The sequence below is a fragment of the Dermacentor albipictus genome, chromosome 2 (genome assembly GCF_038994185.2).
Source record: "Dermacentor albipictus isolate Rhodes 1998 colony chromosome 2, USDA_Dalb.pri_finalv2, whole genome shotgun sequence".
In the NCBI taxonomy this organism is placed as follows: Eukaryota; Metazoa; Arthropoda; class Arachnida; order Ixodida; family Ixodidae; genus Dermacentor; species Dermacentor albipictus.
In genome coordinates this window covers 39,385,160-39,411,413 of record NC_091822.1, presented here as the reverse complement: position 1 = coordinate 39,411,413, position 26,254 = coordinate 39,385,160, and the positions used below count along the sequence as shown (strand labels likewise).

The window sequence follows — 26,254 nt, the reverse complement described above, 5'->3', positions numbered from 1 at the left end:
TGACACTCTTTTTAGGCATGTTGCTACACCCCAAGCAAAGGGGTGTAAATTAACACTCCACAAAGGAAAGGTTGTTAATATGACGCCACCTTGCCTATGAGTGTAAAACAAACAACACTCTTTTTATATGGGTATAACACGGACACCACCCTTTCAATATGGGTGTACCATGAACAACACCCTTCAAAAAGGGTGTTATCCCTGCAAGTATTTTCGCGTTCACTACAGCCATGTAGTTAATGGACAGACTAGCTGCTGTGAATGCTGCCTATCCTTACCTATGATATTACCTTGTTCAGTATGAGCCAGAATGTGTGAGCCGTCATCATATGGCGCTTCTGGTCTGTCATGTGGCAGCATATATAACGTGCGACCCTTTCAGGCAAAAAATTTAGGTTTCACGATCGTAGCAATGCACACACCCTATGCTTTTCGTCATCTTCCCTGCAGTGATGTACACTGCCGGCAGGATGCAGAGCGCAATAACAACGCGCGCTGCACTAAGGACACACGATCTCCCGCACCTTGGTGCACCAGTACTTATCACCCCATGGAAACAACACAGCCAAAAACCCGATGTTACACGCATTTCAGAAATAATTAAAAACCTCCACTTGGTCAAAAATTTTCGCAGCAACACCAGCTCGCCCAGGAGGGAAAGACACCACAGATCGTTGTTGTAGCTCATATTGAATGCAATAGAGCGCAAACAATGCATCGATTGGCGACGGTAACAATAGCAGTACTACAGAAGCATACGTTTGCCTGTCAAGCAGTTTTTTGCTGTTTTAAGCACATATTTTATACCTCTATCATCAAAGTTGCCATTTATCTCCATGGGATGCTTCTACTAGTACCTTCACATAATGACTTAAAGGTAGCACTGAAAGCCAAAGAACAAAGTGCAACAAAGCGCTGCCACTTAGAATAATGTTTCAGCATTTACAAACAAAACTGCCTGTGTAGCTGTGCATGCTGTTTAATATATAAGCATGCACTATTTCCTGAAATTTATGTATGCTCCGTTTACTGCCAGTCACCAGCTTATACCCAATAATTTCGCTTATTTTTCACCATGTGCTTGCACTGAATATCCCACAGGCATTCTAAGTTAAGCTACCAGAATAACAATCAGCTAGTCTAAGGTTACCTAATTGAACAAAATCATTGTAAAATTTGGGACGAAATGTCAGAAGAAGAGTATTTATTGTTTCATTAAAGAGAAATGATTACATAATGACGTTTGCACATTTTGAAAATAACAAGGAAGATATGGAGTAATACCACACCAATACAAAGACATAAGCACCGAATAGTGGCACAGGCATGTTCAATTAAATTTTAGGCAGAAAAGCTTTTTAAATAACCTCACTACGGACTATCGTGTTTTCATTCGAAAAGAACTGCATCTAACATAAAGTACGAAAATAACCGACCGCATAAGAAAGAAAAGCCTGGGTGTTTCTATGTGAACACAAGGATAGAAAGTTGGGCAAGTTGGTACGGTAACATGATCTTGGATTGTGCACGAAGGGACACGGACACAGACTAGAAGCAGAGAGGATGAGCGCCAACTCTCAATTATATTTTTATTGAAACGAAGAACATATATGCATAGGGGTTCGCAAAAACCCACAACATAAGAACGTGACAAAGTATGAAGACATCAGTTAAACATACCAGGAAGTAGGGAAGCCAAAAAAGGAAACAACAAGAAGACACTACTTCAGATTAACACACGTGTTGTGAAGATACTGAAATTCTCGTCCTAACACAGATAAAGATGCATGGCTAACGCAAGTCTCTCCTAGGGCCGTAAAACTATTCCAACATGTTTCTATTCCAATCTCCTGACGTCAAATTTGCGTAACCACCGACGCAAGCAATGGGCGGTCACCCACAGGGTTGTCTGTACAGACCAATCAAACACTCTCCTCGTCCATAGGAGGTCACCTTTGTTTGCTTGAAAAACGAATAACATTGCCTACACTGAGCGGCTTGTCGTATCTAATTGGCTGACAAGAGGCGAGGAGAACGCTCAAGTGGAGAGGGATCCGCTGGGGCAGCGCCAGTGCACTGAAAATCGATAACCGGATGAAGAGGGTGGTACCGGTGTCTGCGATTGGGCGGCTTTCCCTTGCTTAGCTTGTGGTGGCTGGTCGAAAATCGCGGCGGCATGCAAAGGAAGCTTACGAATGACGCTAAAACTGACCCTCAGCAAAGAAGAGTTGGCAGAATGAGGTGGCAAACGTGCCGAAAGTGCTCGAAAACGTTACACGGCCACGCAAGAAGTTTTATCATACGCAAATACATCCATGTTCTCCGGCAGGTGCGAGTAGCCAGCGTCTCAGCGATCGGCAGCAGCCATCTTTTATTCCTTTCGGAACGGGGCAGCCTGCGGCTATTCCGAAGAAAATTCAGTTTTTTTCGGCATATTAATGCATATTTATCGCGTACACGTCACTTTGACGCGGTGAGTTTGTGCGGATTTGTGACGTCGCGTGACAGGAAAGTGAAGTGGGTGCAGCCCGAAAACTTTTTACCAATAGCCGAGGGCTAATGGCGAAAAGAGATCGAATCAGAAATCTCTGTTTTTCTTTTTTCTGTCAAATCATGCATAATCAGTGTGTACACATCATATCAGATGGCGAGCTATTGCGGTTTTCGCGACGTCGCGAGACAGCCAGGTGAAGTGGGGGTGGTCGAAAAAATTTTTGACCAATCGTGGAGGGCTGATAGCAGAATTGGAAAAGAAAAGTTTGGAATAGTTTTACGTTATACCACCCCTAATCCTTTAATGCGGAATGCCTCAATTATTTCCCGTGTGGTTTGGCATTTGTGTGTTGAAAGAATTTTTGTGTCTTCAAAAAAAAAGGTTTACAACTGCAATTCAAACAATGTGATGCTAGATGTGAAGCATTAGGGTTGTTAAGTGAATGTTTGTGTTCTTTTAGTCTAATATTGAAGCCCCTGCCGCTCTGTCCAATGTACGTCTTCCCACACTTGAGAGGAATCTGAAACTATACCAGTGTTACAAGGCACAAAAGGGGACACATGTCTAACGCCGCAATCATCTTTTCTTTTTTATCACCCTGTTCAAGTTTCCTATTTATCATAGGGCACATGATAGACAACTCGGGGGCCGAGAAAACTTTATGGACGCCATATCTATTGGCGCCGTTCCGTAAACCATAGGATAATCTATGTATGAGCACAGCGGCGGCGGCATGAGGTAGGCGACACCCCTTCGCACTTGCCGCTAAAATTTTTCAAATCGCTTAGGCAAGAGTGAACGCGCACACTGCATTAGGAATCGTGCTGTGGCGAACAGCTACAGGTTAATTAATCATACTTTGAGGGATATACGCGAGTCGCTTTCTCTGGATCCTGTATATGTCGCTGATTTGACGAGCTCGGACTGGCCGGAGTAAATGCGGTTTATTTATTGCACGATGCACAAAGGCGTGTTCGGAGATACGACGCTCTCAAACAGTTCTCTGAAGACTCTTTCGAAACCGCCGCTTCACGAGGACTAGTTTAGATAATTTACGGCAGTCTCGAGCTGTAGTCATGTTCCCATGGACTACGAAGCCAGCAATTTGTGACCGCGGCGCGCGCCGGGTAACACGGGGTGAGCAGCTAAAGGCATACTGAAGACGCGCAATAAACATCGCACACACCATGACCACCCGTAATCCACACAGCATCGCGCACGTACATTGAAGCTAAAACGTTCCGGTTTTAACTAGCAAATGCTAACACGTGTTCAAACAAATAAATGCTAAAGTATTGTTCATGACCACCTTTAGATTTGTTTTGCCCTCGGTTGTACCCCGAGAAAGCGGACACGTACGTTTCACATTTGCAGTAAATACAAACGGAAGACAATTGAAAGAGGCGCTATAACACGGTCGAACGTACAGGATGTGAGAGCTGAAGCCAGAATGCAACCGAAAAGGTGAGGGTCGCCCGGGTCATGGGCCCGTGATAAAGCAAGCTTTGTCCCACTGACCGTAAGCTATGCAGCTAACTGAAGTAGTCGTGTATGTACTTTATCGCTTTGAGATTATGTACGAACCCAAATTGAACACATTTAGACGCTGGAGAAGGGACGTTCGAATGCTTATCTCGAAGTGGATAACGTACGATGTTGTCTGTATTTGCCAGTTGCAGCACGCCAAAATAACACCTGAGATTTCTTTTATATTGTACACGTACTTCGCCCTGCTGAGATCCTCCCTTTCCGAAGCGTGAATGGGCCGAAGAAGCTTTCCAGGTCTTTGATTTTTAGGAAACCATGCCTCACACAACCGAAAGAGGAGAGTCCATCGTGGTGTATGCACCTTCGCTTGCGGCCAGCTCGTTTTGTATTACTCCGTTCTTGCCATGGCTGCGATGGGGGCGCTGGTTACGGGTTTTTCCACAGCGCCGCCTGGGCAGAGTCTGGTCTATGCCGGCACGTCTAGGGACAAGCGCACATAATACGGGCAAAGAAACTTCTCTTCCGATAATAACTAGGCAAAATCACATGTTCAAGGAGCAAGAGCCCCCACATTTTCTCTCTCGCACCCGCTGTTGCTAGCGCCTGCGCACAAGCCTCGGCCGATTCCGGAAACGCGGCGCCCCACCGAGCTCCCTAGCCATTGCAAAGTCGCAAACGGGCCACTGTATCTTGAAAGCCATTTGAGATGGGAACAGCGTAGGCCGCGCGCTGTGTTTTTGCGACTTAGTTCCCGTTGATACGAGGCGCAGCACGAAGGTCAGTGCGCTCACTGCTGCTACCGCGCTTCTTCACTCCAGCATTTTGACTGCTAGTTTCCGTGATCATTGGGTGAGATGTGGTGATGTTTGCTTGTGCGCGCGCAACACCATGCTTGTTGAATTAGTTAGTATAGCTATGTTTACAAGTTTATACAGCCAATAAAGATACTATACTTTCTTTGTTTAGTTTGCACTCCACGAATTCGCCAACGCAACCGATGCGTCGCCATTCGGGCGAAGCTGCGACATTTTTTTTAGCGTAGAAATCATGCATGGCTTACGTTTTGTGTAGCGGCTGGTCGAGGGAGTCGAAGTTGTCGGCATTCTTGTGGTCGTAGTAGCCCTTTTTCTAGTTGTGGTCGTGATAGCTCTGGTAGTCGTCGTTGTTGGAGTGGTCAATGGACTTCTTCTCGAGTCTCGTGTACTCATGATCCTTGTTTTTGACGACGTTGTGGACACGGGTGGCAGCACACCTACGGCGACACGCAAATCCAACCGTGAACACTGCGTTTCTCGTCAGACACGTGGCACGGCTCTCGTGTGATGTGAGTCATGATTATAGTGACTCGATTGTAAGATTGTCTTTAAATATAAGTTCCTTGTGAAGGCTCCGTAGGCTTGTTTCATATTACAGACAGTTTAATGAAGCTGCTGATACTGCAGTAATATATGAGCTAGCCTTCTCTTTTGAGAAGTTTGAAAAATAAGGTCGAGATGGATATGCGCATATCGATGAGTTATGGTTAAACTTTAAGCGAACGGTTCACAAATGTATAGGCTGCTATTTACCTCTCAAATTTAAAACAAAACGAATGCACATCCTATGGGTTACGAGAGAGATCATACAACTGAAAAGAAAAGTGGCAAGGCGTAGGGCACATTCTAAGCGTACAAATGATTCTGCTCTTCGTGATGATGTCAAACTTATGTAAACAGCTAAGAGAGATAACTTGAGAGAGATAAGTTAATTGAAAGAAGGCAGAGAGGTCGGCCTGAGCTAAGGCGCACTAGCCTGGTACTCTGCACAGGGGGAGGAGGAAACGGGACATAATGGTGCGATGAGGGATGATGATGACATAGCAAGAGGGATGCTGTATCGTACGTAGTATTCTTACTAAACACCTAAACTTAATGATGAAGGAATCGAGGGACAAGTACTATGGTGTCACTATGGATACTTTTCTACGTGAATCACCCCAAAAGTTTTGGAGGCACCTGGCTCCAACTAAGAAGGTAGTCACTGAAATAAGCACACAAGAGGGACTTATTGAGGTTAAAGGTCATATAGCGGAGGCCTTCAATAACTTTTTTGGTTGTGTGTTCACCCGTGATGATGGAAAGCAGTCGAAATTTGAGGTATGCCAAAAGCTACCAGTTGCAGAGAAACTGCGCGTAATATATCAAGGAATATTAAACTTGCTGCTGAACCTAAATACGAAGAAATCGGCAGGTCGTGATGAGATACCAAACTTGTTTTTAAAGAGGTATGCTGAATGGACTGCGAAGTACCTCTTCATTTACTTCACGAACTCACTACGGTCAGGTACACTTCCTGAAGAATGGAAAATGAGTAAAGTTATACGCGTATTTAAAGACGGTGACACCACGTCTACTGCCAATTACAGGCCCATTGCGGTAAGGTCCGGCTGTTCTAAAGTGTTAGAACATATTGTTTCTAAGTACATTCCGGAGTTTTTTCACAGCACAAAATTCTTAGTAACTATCAACATGGGTTTCGCGAGGGCTTGTCAACCGTAACACAATTACTAGAAAGTGTTCACGATTTGAGCAAAGTTATCAATGGCAAGGGACAAATACATCTGATCTTTCTCGATTTCAAAAAGGCATTTGATAAGGCTAATCATAGAAAACTGGTAATTAAACTAAAGGCTATTTTAGGAGATACAAGTGTAGCCAAATGGGTGGAGGACTTTCTTACTGGTCGCCGACAGTTCGTCAGTATTGATGCAAATAGGTCCGGGGTCTGTGACGCCAAATCAGGCGTGCCTCAAGATTCAGTTCTTGGGCCTGTGTTGTTTCTGGCATATATTAACGACCTAATCGCAGAATCGGCCACAATTACAGTGAGGTTATTCGCAGATGACTTTATCATATATACAGGATTGAAACCTTATAGTGACCAACTACGTTTAATTAACTTCTTAGGAAAAGTGCACTAATGGTTCGACACGTGGCAGATATCTTCTAACCGAGCAATGACTGTATCTATGACCACACACACAAACACACACATTCGAGAAATAATGATGACATAGAGCTACTGAATGAAACCGTAACTAGGATGGCTTCCGAGACAGCAATTGAAGTGGGAGGCAACGCACCAGGGCAACCGGTAGGCAAGTTCTCCCAAGTAAGGAAGGACATAATAAAGAAATGACAAAAAATGAGTGTCCAACTCAAGAGGTAAGATACAATTTGCGGAACTGTCGAAACTGATCGACAAGGCGAAAATAAGTGATATTCGAAGGTATAAAGTGAGGAATACTGAAGAAGCCGTGAAAAATGAACGCAGCCTGAAATCAGTGAGAAAGAAACTTCGCATAGGACAAACCAAGGTATATGCACTGAAAGATAAGCAGGGTAATATCATCAGCAATCTCGAAGATATAGTAAAAGCAGGGGAAGAATTCTATACTGACCGGTACAAATCCGGAGGAGTCAGGATACCTCAATTAGGAACAGTAATGCACAGGATACAGAAACTCCTGCTATAAAGAGCGATGAGGTCAGGAGGGCCTTGCAAGACATGAAACGAGGAAGAGCGGCAGGAGAAGGTGGAATAACTGTCGATTAAATCAAAGATAGAGGAGACATATTGCTTGGAAATCTGGCGGCTCTTTATAGGAAGTGTCATTCGACTGCAAGGTTCCCATAATATTGGAAGAATGCAAACAATATACTAATTCCTATAAATGGAGACGTTAAAGAATTGCGTTATATAAAATATTTATGAAAATATTCTAATAGAATAAACGCATACTCTACATGCTTGGAATAAAGGAAGGGATACTCTACAATGGATCGCAGCCATGTCATTAATCAGGATACTGAGAAAGCAGCAGAGCACAATGAGGTTCTCGATATGGCTTCCATAGTTTACGAAAAGGCATTTCATTCAGTAGAGATACCAACAGTCGTAGCGGCATTACGTAATCAAGGAGTACAGAACGCTCGCGTAAATATATTGTAAAATATTGTCACGTGGTGGTGACGTTGAATAACACCGGAGAAATACTGTGAACGACAAAACTAACTTTTATTGGGCGAACCTGCGTCCACAAACAAGTTACACTTACAGCAAAATGATAGCGGCGAACACTGTCGGCGATCGTCGAAAATCTGATCAGCGGGTCGAGCCCGTCGGCTTTTATACAACAGTCGTCGAACGTTCCAGACTAATCGCTTGGACCCGCGTGCCTTCCCCAAAGTTCTACACCATTCGCGGCATGCGATGAAATCAGATAAAATAAGGTTCGGCGACAACAGACAGCGGATAGAGGCATCGATAGATTTCCAGAAACTTCGGATACATGCAAGCGCGTTCCGCGCTGTGCGATAACATTTGTTAGGTGGCGAAATGTGTCCCCCGGTAAAGACAAGTACACTTGTCAATATCTACAGAGGTTCTTCAGGTACCCTAATACCTTCGATACCCTAATAATAAGAAAAAGTCAGCAACCCAACATAACTATGCGTTGCAATCGACCATCCTTTCTACTATAGTACGCATGATGACTTTATCCGTATAAAAACTCGGCAATGCGTGTTTTAGCGCTCTTCAAATGTCACCATTTCACTGATATTGCGCTTTTACAAAGTGAAATATCATATTCTAGAGATTCTTGGGGCAATACATGCAATTCTTACGTAAGACCTCTTGTAGTTCTCCAAAAACTTGAAATTCATTTAATGTCAAACATAAATTATGCGACCTCATTATGTCGTGCCTAAGACGAGAGCAAAGATATGGAAACGGCACGAGCGCAGCAGGGGCAAGTTCCGCAGGATCGAGGCGCCTAAGCCGAGCCGGTTACGGAGGCCGTGATGGTGGCATCTCGAGTCTTGGCTGCCAACCTCGACCACGTTTGAGTGAGGCTCCTTGGCCTTGCTCCTGCGTCCCACGGTAGTCCCAGACAGTCCTCGTGCGCTTCTTTGACACCTGAGTAAGGCACTAAAAGGAAGTGGTGGCTAAACTTATCGCTAGGCTTTATCACCTAGGACTTGGTGCAACGTCATAGACGACGACTGGGACACAGGCGTCGTATACGGATTGCCAGTTGATATACATGCAACGGCATCTACAGGATCGTCGAGAGTACCGACCACAAACGAGATGCCACCAAGCTCGGACTTTGAGGAAACACAAGCCGGTGACAGAAAGTAAGAATATTTCATTCGCGTAGTGGCGCAGCCAGTCAGGCTAAGGTGGTCAGACAGCTGTGGCCTGCGAGGACGAGGATATACGTGCTGACAAGAGCTCTACGATTGATTGTTGGCTTTGTGTTTGTATCTTGTCAGGTTTTTCACGTAAGTTCATGGTTATCGAGTGTTAGTTTTTGTTTTCTTCTGTGGAGTTCTCGGGATGATGAACAATGTTTGTGGTGCTGCTCTGCGTACCACATTTCTATCTCAGGAACGCACGCCCCCGAGACTCCTTACATTTGGCGAGCCTGCCAAGATTCATCAGCCGTGTCACCGATTACGGCGGGTTGCAGAATTGGACTATGAACGTACGGCAGTAGTAGCTAAGGACTTCAAATTTATCAAAAGAGGAGTTGATAGCATTTTTCAGTCGGCTCAGTAGGAGCAAGATAAATATCACGAGCGAGCGCGCGAGCAGTGCGAACAGGAAAAGGAAATCCTTGAGTTGAAGTTGAGGGCTAGCTGAGCTTAATGCTTGTACCCGCGATGACATTAATAGACCGACGTCGGTGCCATCCGACTCACCCTCTCCTATACCCATTTAGGTTTGTCCTATAAGAAACTAATGGTGCCCTTCGATGAACGAATATATGACCTGGATGCGTATTTGTATCCATTTGAGAGAAATGCGGTCGGCCAAGGTTGGGAGAAGGGTAAGTCAGTCAGCGCCCTGAGCCTGTGTTATGTTGCTGAGGCGTAGATTGTGTTTGATCGAATGGCAGCGGAAGAATCGCGAGCCTAGAAGGAGGCCCTCAATTTCACACCTTTATTGCACAGATTCAGGCTGACCGGAGGATCTTTTCGTGAGAAGTTCAATTCCTGCAATCCCGAAGATTCAGAAACAGGAAGGTAGTTCATGTGCTGTCTGACAGAGTAATTCGTGAGGTGGATAGAGCTGTCTGCAATGAAAAAAAAAGACAAGCGAAAGAGTTCGCCACAGAATTGTGGGTGAACAATTGCCAGATTTTGCAAGAGATTGGCAATATTTCCTGAAGCGAGAAAACTACAAACTGCGGAAGAGATGTCAGAACAAGCAGCAATATTTTAGAGGCGCAGGGATTGAGAAAGCTGGGAATATGTGACGGAGATGCGCCTACAACAACATTAAGAGAAATGAGGAGCCAGGTTCAGACTAACAGAGAAACAGTACCGCAGAGATGTTTCCTATGTAACTGGTTGGTTCATTTAGTGGCGAACTGCCATGTTAGAAATAGTCGACAGGAACCACAGGTGACGTGTCCGTTATGCCATAAGAAGGGTAATAGTCCCACAGGGTAGACGAATGCAGGATGATCCGTTGAATAGACCGCATGTGTAATGACGTCGCGATACAATGAACAAAAAGGACAGGACATTCCCCTAGTGGAAGGCCAGGTACAAGGACGCAAAGTTACATTATTGAGAGCCACATGAGTAAATACAGTCCAAGTAAGGAGGAGTTAGTTTCAGCAGAAACATGGCGGATGCGTTGAACCCGTAACCTTTGTAGATATATCCATTAAATATCTGCCAAAGACTCGAATCTAAGTATTGACGCCGTTTTACACAGGTATAATTACGGCAAGATGTGTGGAGTACCCTCTTTGCGATGTGATTGTAGGAAATGTACCTGGGGTGAGGAAGGCAGACGACCCTGACCCGAGTTCGAAGGGTACAGGAAAGGACGCGGAAGAGAAGGAACACACAGAAGCTGAGAAAAAAGGGGAGCCAGAGGCAGACGTAGCGGATCTGGAACAAACACAAGTAGGAACTAACGACACGAAACCGTTGACAGCACTGCAGGTAACAACAATTAATGGATTAAATATAACAGCAGCAAAATTCAAAGAATTACAGGATAAAGAGAGGTCTACACAGACGTCTGAACGGAAGATATGAGAAATAGTCACAATAGATTCAGAAAATAGTGGAATTTGTATAAGGTAGCTCTAGATTACGAGTCCTAGCGCTTTGCATCAACAGCATGAGCTCGGGTCTCACGCCGCAGCGGTGGTGGTCCGCACTGTGCTACATGCATATTACCCACTACAACTTCCCCCGCGGTGAAGAGGAGTCATCCTCGCGACCTAAGGTGATGATACGATAAGGGGGTCGTGGTACGGCTTCAGGTGGCTGACGTAAACGTTCTCGCGGCCACGGTGGTGTTTGTCCGAAGATGGCGTCACCGGTTAGACCACATAATTCACAGGCGAAGTGCACGTGACGATCCGGTACGGACCTTGATATTTTGGAGCAAGCTTTGGGCTAAGGCCTGGAGGTTGAAGGGCAGCCGAAGCCGGACGTGAGAGTCCACGGTGAAGGACTGTGTGGGCTGATCGTTGTCGTGGTGATCTTTGTGGATTCCTTGGGTGTCCGACGTGAACGAGCGAGCCAGTTGGCGGCGCTCTTGAGCATGGCGAGCAACTTCGGAAAGAGGGGTGAATTCAGAGGCATCCGGGTGATATGGTAGTACGGTGTCGAGGGTAGTGGATGGTTCACGTCCATAAAGAAGGAAAAATTGTGAGAAGCCTGTGGTAGCCTGAACGGCGGTATTGTATGCGTACGTCACAAAAGGGAGGACATCGTCCCAATTGGACTGATCAGATGCAACATACATGGTGAGCATGTCCCCAAGAGTGCGGTTGAATCGTTCCGTTAGACCGTTAATTTGTGGGTGATACGCCGAAGCGGTGCGGTGAATAGCGTGGCACGCGGTGAGTAGCTCATTAATAACTTCGGACAAGAAGACACGGCCTCGGTCACTGAGCAGTTCTCGCGGTACGCCGTGCCGTAAGACGAAATGCCGCAAGATGAATGCGGCGACGTCACGAGCAGCAGCCGAAGCAAGTGCAGCAGTTTCAGCATATCTTGTGAGGTGGTCTATTGCGACAATGATCCAATGATTTCGGTTAGCAATGCATGGAAGAGGCCCATAAAGGTCAATGCAAACCCGATCAAAAGGACGTGCAGGACAGGGTAAAGGTTGCAGAGGGCCTGTCGTGTGAGAAGATGTCTTTCGTCCCTGACAGGCTGCACATGACCGAATGTATTTGCGGACATAAGAATGCATGCCGCGCCAGTAGTACCACTGGCGGAGCCGCTCGTAGGTTTTCAGGACGCCAGCACGAGCTTGTTGTGGGTCTGCATGGAAATACGTGCATACGTCGGAACGTAAATGGCGAGGGATGACTAGCAGTCAATTGCGGCCATCTGGCTGATAGTTTTGGAGGTACAAGATGGCGTCTCGTAGCACGAAGTGGGTGGCTTGGCGACGAAGGGCTCGAGGGCATGTAGACGTTGAAGAACTGCTAAGAATGTCAATGAGAGGCATAATCCACGAATCTTTTCTCTGTTCAGACGGCATGTCAGTAACAGCAAGCGTAGCAACCGGTCACTCTATGAATGAAGGTGGCGTTTTGTCGGATCGCATGGGCGAACGGGAGAGTGCATCAGAATGTTGGCGCCCGGATCGATAAATGACGCCAGTGTCAAATTCTTGGAGCCGAAGAGCCCAACGTCCAAGACGCCCCGACGGGTCTTTCAGTGACGCAAGCCAGTAGAGCGCGTGGTGGTCTGTCACAACGTCGAACGGACGACCATACAAGTAAGCGCGAAATTTGTTTAAGGCCCAAACTATAGCCAAACATTCTTTTTCCGGGACAGAATAATTGGATTCTGCCTTCGTGAGAGCACGACTCGCATATGCAACCACATATTCTGGAACGCCAGGCTTCCGTTGTGCAAGAACGGCTCCAACACCAACGCCGCTGGCGTCGGTATGAACTTCAGTCGGTGCACTCGGGTCGTAGTGGCGTAGAGCAGGCGGTGAGGTAAGCCGACGACGCAAAGTGGTGAAGGCTTGGTCACATGCGGGAGTCCAGTCACGAAGGCCACCAGGGCCAGCCAGGAGCTTCGTCAGGTTGCAGTAAAGGAGCTTCGTAAGCTGCAGTAAAGCGATAGAGAGCCAGCACGAAGATCACTTCGCTCGATGCTGTCCCAGCGCTTCCTCACGCCAGCGTTTTGTCAGCGAGTGCCCGCGGTCATTGAGTTTGATGTGTTCATATTGGTCAGTGTGCGCTGAAACCATGCTTGTTTAGGTATTAAGCCAATAATTTACATGTTTTCACGGACAATATACTATTACCTTTACAATTTGCAGCTGTCTACGAATTTTCTATTGCAGTCCATGCTACACCTTTCGGCAAAAAGAAACTGCGACCTTTAAATGCATTAGCATTAGGATGGTTACCGAACAATAAAAGTGTTCGTCCCCCCTTCTTTTGTGTAAGAAGATCGCTTTGAACAAAGAGCCAGCCAGCTGTGGAAGAAGACGACAAAGAACGCGCGAGCAGTCGCACGAAAATTTGGAGGTGAACCAACTTGAAATAGGGGGGTAGGCCAAATTACCTTTCGGGCTAAGCCAACTTGAAATTCGGGGTTGGGTCAACTTGATTATGGGGATGGGCAAACGTAAAATTTGGGGGTGAGCTAACCTAGATTTGAGAATGAGCCGACTTTTAATTTGTAGATGGGCCAAGTTGAAATCTGGGGATGGGCAAAGTTTGAATTTGATGGTGGGTCAATTTGAAATCGGGGGGTGGGTGAACTAAAATTTGAGGAAGGGATGATTTTGGGAGTAGGCCAACCTAAATTTCTGGGTAGGCCTACTTGAAATATTGGTGTGGCCCAAAGTTCAATTCAACGCTGCTGAGGGTCCTTCGAGTTATGAATACCTCCGTGGGCAAGCGGGCGCGTTGAGCCGCTTGGCGCGTTTTCACTGGACCTTACTGAGGCGAAGTCATATGGCAGGTGAGAGCGTCTGTGGACAAAGAATGCGCGCATAATACAGGCTTGCGTGAGCGACAGCGAGGGTGACATGGCGTCGGGGCGATGCACTCGCCCTTCACGTAAGGCCTCACGCGCTACTTGGGTAGCTGGCGTTTGCTTTCGACAGCTCTGCTCCTTCGAGGCGCACTCGTACCTGGCGTTCCGGGTGGTTGGCAAACTTGCGTTGGAGGGGTTGGATGCGGCGACAAATTCTAATTATTGTCGACTAAAGGCCAAGCATTCGTTTCCACTGGAAGGGCCATCGGTCATGGCTCTTCCATGGTCCCGGAAGGGCCATGGCTATGGCCACCTTGTGTATCAAGTCAGCCTTAAAGAAAAAATAAATAAATTACGAGGCTTTACATGCCAAAACCACTTTCTGATTATGAGGCATGCCGTAGTGGAGGACTCAGGAAGTTTCGACCACCTGGGGTTCTTTAACGTGCAGAGAGAAGTGGTTCTTGAGGGGAAGGAGAAAAGGCTAGCGCTATTTTCTGCAACAAATCTGAGTACACGGGTGTTTTCGCATTTCGCCCTCATCGAAATGCGGCCGCCGTGGTGGGGATTCGATCGCGCGACCTCGCGCTCAGCAGCCTAACACCATAGGCAATGAGCAACCACGGCGGGTAGCCTTAAAGAAGTCACGCAACATAATATACAGGAAAACATCGACAAGTGGATTCTAAAGTTAGAAGAAGCTGGTTTCCTGCAGTCAGTCATTTTAGCAGTTGCGGATGCCATGCTTATGAAGAATAAAAGGGAAACAATATTATTGAAGCTGCGAGGGAACGCTAAAATAAAAAAAGAAGTAAAGTTGTGCTTTATGTTCACAAGACTTTCAGCAATTTAAAAAAAAGTTGTGAAATGACTTGGAGTTGATGGGGTGTTTTTGGCTCCTCCAAAGCTTCCTGCATTAGGTTCACGCATTAAGAATCATGAATAGTGCCAATGGTGTGGAAGAAAGCACACCAATTCTTACGTAGATTACAGTGTTTTGGTAGTCTATAACAGTTCTCTATCACATGGCAAAGTCTACGTAGGCCAAACAGGAAGATGTGTGAATGTGCACTTGCTTGAGCATGGATTTTCCATTAGAAATATAGCGACTGAGCACCTTCCTACCCATTGCTTGGCACGCCCGTGTGAGCAGATCCTGAAAAATGTGAAGATATTGTGCCAGTGTCGAGATACCCGAGCGAGAGCTAGAGAAGGCATATCATATATGAAAGAAGGGAGATGGTTGTGTCAGCGACACCTGAGTTTATCTGTACAACAATGCGATCTCGTTTATTGATGAACGTAGTTAGGTTCCGTGTTGCGTGAACAGGAAGTATTTGTGGTGATTATGCTTTTTCCGCGCACGCGCAGTGATGTATTTCTGGGATGTACTTATATGTGGTCTTTGTGGAATAAAGATTAGTTGCACGCCTGCGCCTGTGTTTGTGTGCTCTCTCAGTGATCGTTTGTTCCAGCACTTATAAAGTTATAGGCGAGTAGGCAACATTATGCAAAAACGACGCCACTGCCGAGTGAAACAATGCTTACGCTTTAGTAGACAATTCTCAAAATTACTGTAGGTAATTTTTAATGTGGTTTGTTATCACGGAGCTGCAAAAGCCGATGACCCCTTGTCATTATCAATAGCAAATAAACTGGGCAGAAAACTTCAGCCAGACGGTTCGAAACATAAAAAGGTGAAGTTCTCCTCACGTGTTTCTCTGGTTTTTCAGAATGAAGGATGCGGGACCATCAAATTTTCTGTATTTGGTGTCGAAAAAACGGTGACATATATACGGTGCGCCTTTGTTTCCGAAGGCAATCGGGGAAGTTTGCGGAAGGGGCTGTCCATAAGTAGAGCTGGCCTTTTCGGCAGCGCCCCAACCACCTACCAACGCTTCCAACGCGGGAATGCGGCAGAAGTGCCTGCAAGGGAAGCCCTGCCAACACCAAGTGTAAAGACCAAATACAGCATAACCAAGACTCGTTAGTCACAAAGGGATAGATGACAAAAAACAACAAACAGTGCAAGAGAGAGAAAAAGCGTGGAGATCGGGATAAGAAAATTTGACTGCCAATTTCCTCAAGGTGGGTCAGTCTGATGGCGTCATCTTTGTGAAGCAGAGGCAAAAGAGGTGTTTTGCCTACATGCCTAAAAATTACATCCCTTCAGTTGTATCTTGTCCCACAACAATAACAGTCATCTGTCTTGTCCGCATTTCCTTCCTTTAACGCTGCGAGCCTGGTACATCGAAGGCCCGAACAGCATGCGTGTTATGAGCGTGACTTAGCATTCTAAACAGACAATTTAGCGAGCGCAGTCATTTCAAGAAAGGAAAGGAAATCAAGGCAGATGAAGATCATTGTTGTGTTGTATTTTTATTGTTGTGTTATTATTGTTATACACCGTATACGCCGAGGGGCCTTAAAGCTGCGAACACCCGGCATCGGCTCAACCCACGGGATGGCCATTTCCACAGAAACGACTAAGCGGAGAACGGCCAGGTGCCGAAGGGTGCAAACCTCACGTGCTCGGTTCCGTGGTGTCGCAATACACCGACTAACTCAGACGCCCCTGCGGCTCCTCAATTTTTAAGAAGTGTGATAAGTTTCACAAAAGAGTTTTTTACACATGTCAAGTAGTGGCTCCGCATGTAATGACTTCAAAATGTGTTTAGTCTTTCAGTGACGTGGTACGTGTGCAATTATTTGTGCAGCTGTCTTTTAGGATATCTATTTTAGACATGTGAGAAACTCTCGTGGTACCATGCACAAGATCGCAGTATCTGAGTGTAGACAAGGGCATGAAATAGCAGGATTTTTACACATAGCTGCAAAAGAACCATATGAGCGATAAAACGCTAACGGTCCGCGGGAGCTTAGAGTTAATATGTTCGGCCTGTGCATTACCCAGCACTCTTTCTTGAAAGGGAAGACCGAGGCCTCTTACTACAGGCATCAACGTTGGACAATGCAGCTGGGGGGCTACGTCTAGCGTAACGGGTTTATGCCTCGAGTGGGAAAGTATGGATTTTTTTGAGGCATTTACTGTTAAATAATTAGTTGTGCTTTATGTATACAGCAACGCTAGCACATTGTTTACTTTGCATATGATTTCAGGTAGATTGTTGTTTGTAAATGATGAGCTAGTTTGGCCTGCACAAAGAATAAATTTCGTAGCTTCATCCACATATACAATGTCGTTTACGTAAATGTTTTAACGTAGCGGTCCAATGATACTATGTTTAGGCATGCCACCTGTCTTTAGTTAGAGGGGAGACCTGCAGTCATTCATTTCAACTCTGTCTAGTGAATAAGAAAGGTAGGTCTGTATAAGATGAGGAAAAGTTCTCCAGAATCCACAATGTTCGAGCTTCTTTTTTAATGTAATGCGCCCAATTGTATGAAAGGCCATGAAGGCGTCGACTAAAATTCCGAGCGCCTATATGGGACGTTCTATAGGACGATCACTTTCAGGGATGCTATCGCCTCAGCCGTCAGGCGCACGCTGATTGGCTGCTTGAACACTACGTCACGCGAAAGTGATAGTATCGCCGAAAGCGATCGCCCGAGAATACGTCCGCTGTTCACTTTTGAAAGCAGCAAGAATAAATTTATTTTACAAGAGAAGAGTACTTACGGTTAAGCGTCTTTTTGAAAAATCAAAGTGACCTGGCGTCATAATATACTGTTTAGTAATAGACGACATGATTCGCTTGTGGAATGTTTTTTTAAAAAATATTTTGGAAGAGAGAGGAAGAATTGAATCTGGCCTGTTATTTGACATGTTTTTTTCGCCAATTCAGTGACATGCAGAAGGTGAGGAAAAGTGCCTTGTAAATATTTGGTCATTATGGTGCTCCAAGATAGAAACGCTATCATACTTAAGAAATATTAAGATTGCCATAATTTTAAACCATACAAATCACTAGAACGATTAATTTTGCAAACTAATCCTGCAACAATATCTTCTGCCGTCAGTGGAAACAAAAATGCGCTTTCATAAATTTGCGAAGCCATAAATTTCATGGAATTTGTCTCGTGTGCAATTCTGCCAACAGGTATGAAGAAATCAATGAATGCTTCGGCCAGGTGCGTGCCAGAGATTACTTTATTCGTTACAGTTATCCCGATATACGTTTTCGTGAGGCCATCGATCAGGAAGCGTATTTAATCGCTTCCAAACTAGTTAAGGCGTTTGCGCTACATCCGGGTGACGTAAACTTGCAATGTACTCTCATTTCATCATCATCATCATCAGCCTAGTTACTCCCATTTCAGGGCAAAGGCCTCTCCCATACTTCTCCAACTACTCCGGTCATGTACTTATTGTGGCCATGTTGTCCCTGCAAACGTCTTAATGTCATCTGCCCACCTAACTTTCTGCCGCCCCCTGCTACGCTTCCCTTCCCTTGGAATCCAGTTCGTAACCCTTAGTGACCATCGGTTATCTTCCCTCCTCATTACATGTCCGGCCCATGCCCATTTCTATTTCTTGATTTCAACTAAGATGTCGTTTACCCGCGTTTGTTGCCTCACCCAATCTGCTCTTTTCTTATCCCTTAACGTTACACCCATCATTCTTCTTTCCATAGCTCGTTGCGTCGTCCTCAATTTCAGCAGAACCCTTTTCGTAAGCCTCCAGGTTTCTGCCCCGTAGGTGAGCACTGGTAAGACACAGCTATTATACACTTTTCTCTTGAGGGATAATGGCAACCTGCTGTTCATGATTTGAGAATGCCTGCCAAACGCACGCCAACCCATTCTTATTCTTCTGGCTATTTCAGTCTCATGATCCGGATCCGTGGTCACTACCTGCCCTAAGTAGATGTATTCCCTTTCCACTTCCAGTGCTTCGCTACCTATCGTAAACTGCTGTTCTCTTCCGAGACTGTTAAACAATACTTTAGTTTTCTGCAGATTAATTTTCAGACCCACCTTTCTGTTTTGCCACTCCAGGTCAGTGAGCATGCATTGCAATTGGTCTCCTGAGTTACTAAGCAAGGCAATATCATCATCGAATCTCAAGTTGCTGAGGTATTCTCCATCAACGTTTATACCCAATTCTTCTCACTCCAGGCCTCTGAATACCTCCTCTAAACATGCTGTGAATAGCATTGGGGATATCGTATCTCCCTGCCTGACGCCTTTCTTTATAGGGATTCTGTTGCTTTGTTTGTGGAGGACTACGGTGGCTGTGGAGCCGCTGTAGATATCTTCCAGTATTTTTACATATGGCTCATCTACACCCTGATTCCGTAATGCCTCCATGACTGCTGAGGTTTCGACTGAATCAAACGCTTTCTCGTAATCAATGAAAGCTACATATAAGGGTTGGTTAAACTGCCCAAACTGACATTCCTTATATTTATTGTTTTATATGCAATTGATGGTTCTTGTGCACTTTGGGGCTGTTCTCTGGTTGCTGAGGGAAAGCACACGCTATGCGCATCTATAATTTTTCCCATAAATACAGCGTATGATTTCTCCGCGTAAATACTGCGGCAGGCAGCTTCCCACTAGAGTTCAGAAAAAAGAGGAAAGAGGCGTTCAAGGGTATTGTTAATTATTTGCCGGAAAATAATAATATCAGTAATATCAGTCCCCTCTCCTTAATATGATGCCACGTTCGGAAACCGCTGTTACGCCATCTAGCACACCCTTCTGGACACGTGCATGGTCCTGTGACTCAGCCGGCTGAGTGAAAGAGGGCCACAATTAAGACAGCGAACGCTGGAGTCCGGCTGCGCTCCACTTCACAAGCTTACTTAAGTCTCGATGGCTGAGCCATTCATCGACTGTAATTAATGCACCAAAGCGCACCAAAACATCTGAGCTTTGAAAATCTATCTTGTATTTCCTTCTGCGCATTGAAATCCCATACGGAAACGCTAGTGTACTTAGATAAGCGCTTGTGGGTTCAGCCTGAACATCAAGGCGGGTGCGTTGACAAATAAAGGCCTCAGCAGCAAAATGGTCGAGCTAGTAAATAAAGGCAGTGGGGTATTTGATTTCAAGTTATTTATCACAGGCGGCAAGAACACGAAATTCGGGCTGTCACCTCGATAAGTCTTCCTTTGAGACGTACCTGTTGGTGGCAGGGTTGACGAGATGGGCGGTGTTGGTCTTGACGGGGCAGCTGTGGACACAGGAGGAGCGGTTGCGGGTCCTGGTGTTGAGGGTCGGGATGCCACAGGCTTAGGAACGCTTGGCTTGGAATAGATGGTGCCCGGATACGGTACATCTGTGATTTCTTCCTTGGCGCCGCCACCGCCACCGGCGCCGTCGTCCCTGTCGTCGATATCTGCAGGGTACAAAGCGAGAACGGGGAACAGCTGCACACGCCGTTAACAGGTCTTCACGCTTACATTTAATATTGGTTTGCATGGTGGATGCAAACCTACCTATCCCCCGCCGCACACATTTTCGTCCGCCTTTCATTTCTCTTCACTATTCTTTTTTTCAATTTCAAGCAATTGTAATTAGGCCTGTGCTTTCCTTGTCCTCATTGCTTTCTGGCAATATATAGTCGCGAATGTGAACTTGCGAGACTTGATGTGGGTGATGCGCGACGCAGGCCTCCTATCTGGAGGACAAGTGGGACGACGCTCTTAGGAGAAGCGAGCCACAAGACCAACTTTGGGCTGCTGTGCAGAAGGCTTGCGAAGCGGCGGGCAACCTACGTCTCCCCGTCCCGACGTGGAGGGTGCCCTCTACACCTTGACGAACAGGCGGGTGTCCATGAGGACCCTATTGTGAAATCAAGTTTCAGCACCGATGATGACCACCCCCACTAACAAAAAACGAGTCCCTCTCTTTCCATTTGCACTTTTAAACGCACACACACACACACGCATATATATATATATATATATATATATATATATATATATATATATATATATATATATATATATATATATATATATACATATATATATATATACATACATATCAGAATCCACTTTATTTCCAACACACTAGTTGGGGGCCCCCAGGCAAAAAGCTGTCGCAGACAGCTTGACGGGGCCTGGGGGCCTACAGAGAGCAGCAGCCAGTGTATTTCACAAATTCGAACAATTGTAAATACATACAGACATTATGAAGAAGAAATAAAATTGTTTCATACAGATGCAGCATACAGATTATGACATTGCAGCATACAGATGCAGCATACAGATAATAATAATGTTTGCGGTTTTACGTGCCAAAACCACTTTCTGATTATGAGGCACGCCGTAGTGGAGGACTCCGAAAATTTTAGCCACCTGCGGTTCTTTAACGTGCACCTAAATCTAAGCACATGAGTGTTTTCGCATTTCGCCCCCATCGAAATGCGGCCGCCGTGGCCGGGATTCGATCCCGCGACCTCGTGCTCAGCAGCCCAACACCATAGCCACTGAGCCACCACGGCGGGTCGCATACATATACAGACATTATGAAGAAGAAGAAATGAACTTATTTCATACAGATGCAGCATACAAGGTGGACACCATCACACAATGCACAAACAGTGCAGGAAATGTAGCAGCCGGGGGAAAAGAGAAAAAGTTCATTGCTTCATCAGGTAATCACGCACCTCCGATTTAAACGTGTCGAATGGGGCACTGAAATTAATGTGATTTTTTAAGAGGTTGTATAGTGTTGGTATGCAGTAATCCAGCCTAGATCTACCGCAATTTGTACGTGTACGCGGCACTGGTATTACCCTGTTACGTATGCTGTAGTCATACGGGGAATGTCCTGTATAGTGTGGGAGTTTATTTTTGTACATATAGAGAGATAGTTTATAGTCATATAACTTAGGCGCTTTAAGCATATTATGTTTAATGAACAGGGGACCAGTGGGTAATAGGCTGGGGTGTTCATTAAAGTTCTCAAAGATTCTTAATACCTTCTTTTGGAGGCGCTCCAGTTTGTTATAGTTGGTGGTTGTTGTAGTGCCCCAAACTAAAGTGCAATATGAAAGACGTGAGTAAAAATTAGCATAATATATTGCATTCTTTAGTCTAATTGGAATTAGTTCCCTCAGTCTGTAGAGGCAACCAACTGCTTTGCCTAATTCAATCGTGAGCTTAGCAACGTGCATGTTCCAAGACATTGTTTCTTCGAACCAAACCCCCCAAAACTTTTCAGATGCAACGCGTTGTAAGGCCATTCCTTGAAAGTCTAGGGTCAGTTCGAAATCGCTTTGTTTGTTGAGAGGTTTAAAAATAATATATTTAGTTTTTTTTAATATTTAAGGTTAATTTGTTAGAGTTCAGCCACTGTTCAAGGTTAATTAGGTAATAGTTTATTGTTGTGTTTAGGTGGGCTAAGGTTGATGCGGAAAAGAAAATATTAGTATCATCAGCATACATGACCAGTTTGGGAGAATTAGGCACATCACATAAGTCATTGATATAAAGTATACACAATAAGGGCCCTAGAATCGACCCCTGAGGCACTCCATGTTTTACCACAGTAGTCGGTGATGACAAGCCATCGACTTTCACACACTGCTTTCTATTGTAAAGATAGTTCTTTACGAGATCATGGGCGACGCCACGTATGCCGTAGTCATGCAGTAGCAGAATATTATGGTTTACACAATCAAATGCTTTTTTTAAATCAATGAACATTCCCACATTAAAAAGTATGTTTTCTATGTTGCTAAGAATTTCATTCTTGATTAGTAATAGCGCCATTTCGGTAGATTTCCCTTTCTGGAAGCCGTATTGTGAATCATTCACAACGCGGTATTTAGTGAGAAAGTTTTCGAGCTGTGTATGAATGACATTCGCAAAAACTTTGGACAAGATGGGCAGAACAGATATTGGTCGGTAGTTTGCTATATCACTGACGGCTCCACCTTTGTGAACAGGGGTTATACGTGCTAGTTTAAGGTCACAGGGAAATATACCAGTCTCTAACATTTGATTAATTATGAATGTCAGCGGTAAGGCTATAACAGACGCCACATGCTTAATAGGGACCGCACTCAGGCCGTCCAACCCGGCGGCAACGCTGTTTTTAATTCTGGAAATGAAATTTGTGACTTCTTGTGCAGTAGCCGGTGAAAGAATAATTGAATTAGCCAGTATTGTACGTGCAAACTGTGACGTTAAGCAATTAATATATATAAGTCGCGTTAACTGTGCATATATATATATATACACACAAACGAGAAGAAAGGGGGTTAACCGAGGGGCCCGATTTTATTAATCATATCATAAGAAGCCAACAAACACTGACACCAACGACAACATAGGGGGAAATTACTTGTGCTTACTAAATGAAATAATGAAACGATAAATCATTGGAAATTAAAGTGGATGAAGAAACAACTTGCCCCAGGTGGGAACCGAACCCACAACCTTCGCATTTCGCGTGCGATGCTACACCACTTGAGCTAACGCGGCGCTGTTCACTCATCCACTTTCTTGGGTATTTACGTTTTCTAGTAGAACCCTTAGAGTGTTAGCCAGCGCCACCACTCACTGACCTTGGCGGCGGACGTGGAACGTCCTTTTTGCCGCAGGCGTCACGAGAACGTGATCTTTTAGGGAGAAGGCAACTGGTAAATAAACCCACACATGCTACCTGAAGGCATCAATTTAGCCGGATTTGAGACCCTCGTTATGTAATAGTCGAAAAGGGGCTTAACCGAGGGGTCTGGTTTTTATCAATCGTGGTTTGTTGGCTTCTTACGATATCATTACATATATATATATACATATATATATATATATATATATATATATATATATATATATATTAAAAAGTAGGTTTATTGGGTTTCGTAGCGACCGCCGGTTCTACGATGCACCGAGCACAGTCCCCGAGCTCGAGCTGCTGCTGCGCGCTTGATGCTGCCGATGCTGCTGACCCAGTGTGCACGTTCCTCATCTTCCTTACAATGGCCCCGCGGAAATAAAAGAGCCATCCTGGTGACTTAGTTTTCTGGAAGGGCGGTAGACTGGTGATACGGCTTGAGACGCTGAACATGAATGACTTCGCGGCTACGACGTCGCATGTCGGACGCCGGCGTTAGCGGCTCAATCAGGTAATTCACGGGTGATGTTCTCTCGAGAACGCGGTATGGCCCGTCGTACTTCGGAAGGAGTTTTGAAGCTAGCCCAGGCGTGCGGTGGGGCACTAACAACCAGACGAGAGCGCCCGGGAGAAAAGTGGGAGTCGAGTTCTGGGCATCGTGAACGGCTTTTTGACGGTTCTGGTCGTCCGAGGTGAATCGACGGGCCAGCTGGCGACATTCATCGGCGTGTCTGGTGGCTTCCGAAATCGGCAGGCATTCAGAAGGGTCTGACTGGTAGGGCAGAATGGTGTCGATTGTGTGCGAAGGATGACGGCCGTAAAGAAGGTAAAAGGGTGATAATCCGGTAGTGGCCTGAGTCGCGGTTTTGAAGGCATAGGTGACAAACGGAAGAACGAGGTCCCAATTAGAGTGATCAGGTGAAACATACATGGCGAGCATGTCACCAAGAGTTCTATTAAAGCGTTCCGTGGTACCGTTAGTCTGTGGGTGATAAGCAGTGCATTTACGACGAACAATAGCGCATTAAGCAAGCAGTTGTTCGATGACTTCAGATAAGAAGGCGCGGCCTCTGTCACTTAAAAGTTCACGTGGACCGCCATGACGAAGGAGAAAACGGTGAAGTGTGAAATTGGCGACCTCCTGCGCTGTAGCATTTGGTAGAGCAGCGGTCTCCGAATAACGGGTTAAGTGGTCTACCGCAACGATTATCCACCTGTTGCCGGTAGGAGTCAACGGAAGCGGCCCGTAGAGATCTATGCCCACGCGATCAAAGGGTCGGGATGGGCATTGTAAAGGCTGGAGTTCACCGGCGGAGTTGTGCGGAGCCGCTTTCCGGCATTGGCAATCATGACAAGAGCGGACGAATGTTCGAACGAAATTATACATTCCCAGGCAGTAATAGCGGTGTCGAAGTCTTTCGTAGGTCTTGAAGACTCCCGCATGGCTACACTGAGGGTCGACGTGGAACGAGGAGCAGAGCTCTGCTCGCAAGATTCTCGGAATGACGAGCAACCAGGTGCGTCCCTCTGGGGCGTAGTTGCGTCGATACAGCAGCTGGTCGCGAATCGCAAAATGAGGCACACTTGGCGCCAAAGCGTACGTGACGCTGGAACTTTCGAAGTATCCGACAGAAGGTCGATCAGAGATGCAGTCGAGGGATCATTACGCTGTGCAACAGCGATAGTGTCAACGTCCAGAGAGGATAATGTGAAATCGCAGGGGGAGTCGTGACTGGCCTTCGGGGGAAGCGGTGATTGGGTAGGTGCGTCAGCGTCGGAGTGCTTTCACCCGGAACGTTACACCACGCGAATGTCGTATTCTTGGATTCGCAATGCCCAGCGGGCAAAGCGGCCCGATGGATCTTTGAGCGTCGACAGCCAATATAGTGCGTGGTGGTCGGTCACTACGTCAAAAGATCGGCCGTATAAATATGGGCGAAACTTGCCAAGCGCCCACACAATGGCCAAACACTCCTTTTCTGTAACGCTGTAATTGGTCTCCATCTTGGTTAACACCCGACTCGCGTATGCGACGACGTATTCTGCGTGGCCAGGCTGACGCTGTGCCAACACAGCGCCAAGGCCTACACCGCTTGCATCGGTATGGATTTCGGTTGGCGCTTGTGGGTCAAAATGGCGAAGAATGGGTGGCGTCGTGAGAAGACGGCGCAAGGTTGTGAAGGCGTCGTCACACTCTGGAGACCATGATGAGAGATCTCTAGCGCCACCAAGGAGCTGCGTGAGAGGTGATATAATTGACGCAAAGTTTCGAATGAATCGTCGGAAGTAAGAGCAGAAGCCGATAAAACTGCGTAGCTCTTTCATAATAGTACGTTTTGGGAACGCAGTAACAGCACGTAGCTTCTCGGGATACGGGCGAATGCCCTCCTTTGACACGACATGGCCTAAAATTGTTAACTGACGAACAGCAAATCTACACTTCTTCAAGTTAAGTTGCAACCCGGCGTTGGTCAAGCAAGTGAGTAGGTGCTGGAGGCGGAGCAGGTGTGTTGGGAAATCAGAGGCGAACACCACAATGTCGTCAAGATAGCAAAGACATACTTTCCATTTGAGGCCACGCAGAACATTATCCATCATTCTTTCGAACGTAGCAGGTGCGTTGCAAAGTCCGAAAGGCATGACGGTGAATTCATACAAGCTGTCTGGTGTAACAAAAGCAGTTTTCGGGTGATCGGCCTCTGCCATCGGAACC

General features: G+C 45.9%; 1 protein-coding gene across 1 annotated transcript in view; it reads right to left on the bottom strand.

Moving 5' to 3' along the window:
* LOC135918258 (uncharacterized) overlaps window positions 1-26,254 on the bottom strand; it is a 260,320-nt gene that overhangs the window by 97,307 nt on the left and 136,759 nt on the right. Inside the window, exons 6-7 of the mRNA XM_070533556.1 lie at window positions 20,096-20,311; window positions 5,043-5,234 (exon numbers count right to left, since the gene is read on the bottom strand). Coding sequence (XP_070389657.1) covers window positions 5,043-5,234; window positions 20,096-20,311 — 408 coding nt within the window. The remainder of the gene's footprint in view (window positions 1-5,042; window positions 5,235-20,095; window positions 20,312-26,254) is intronic.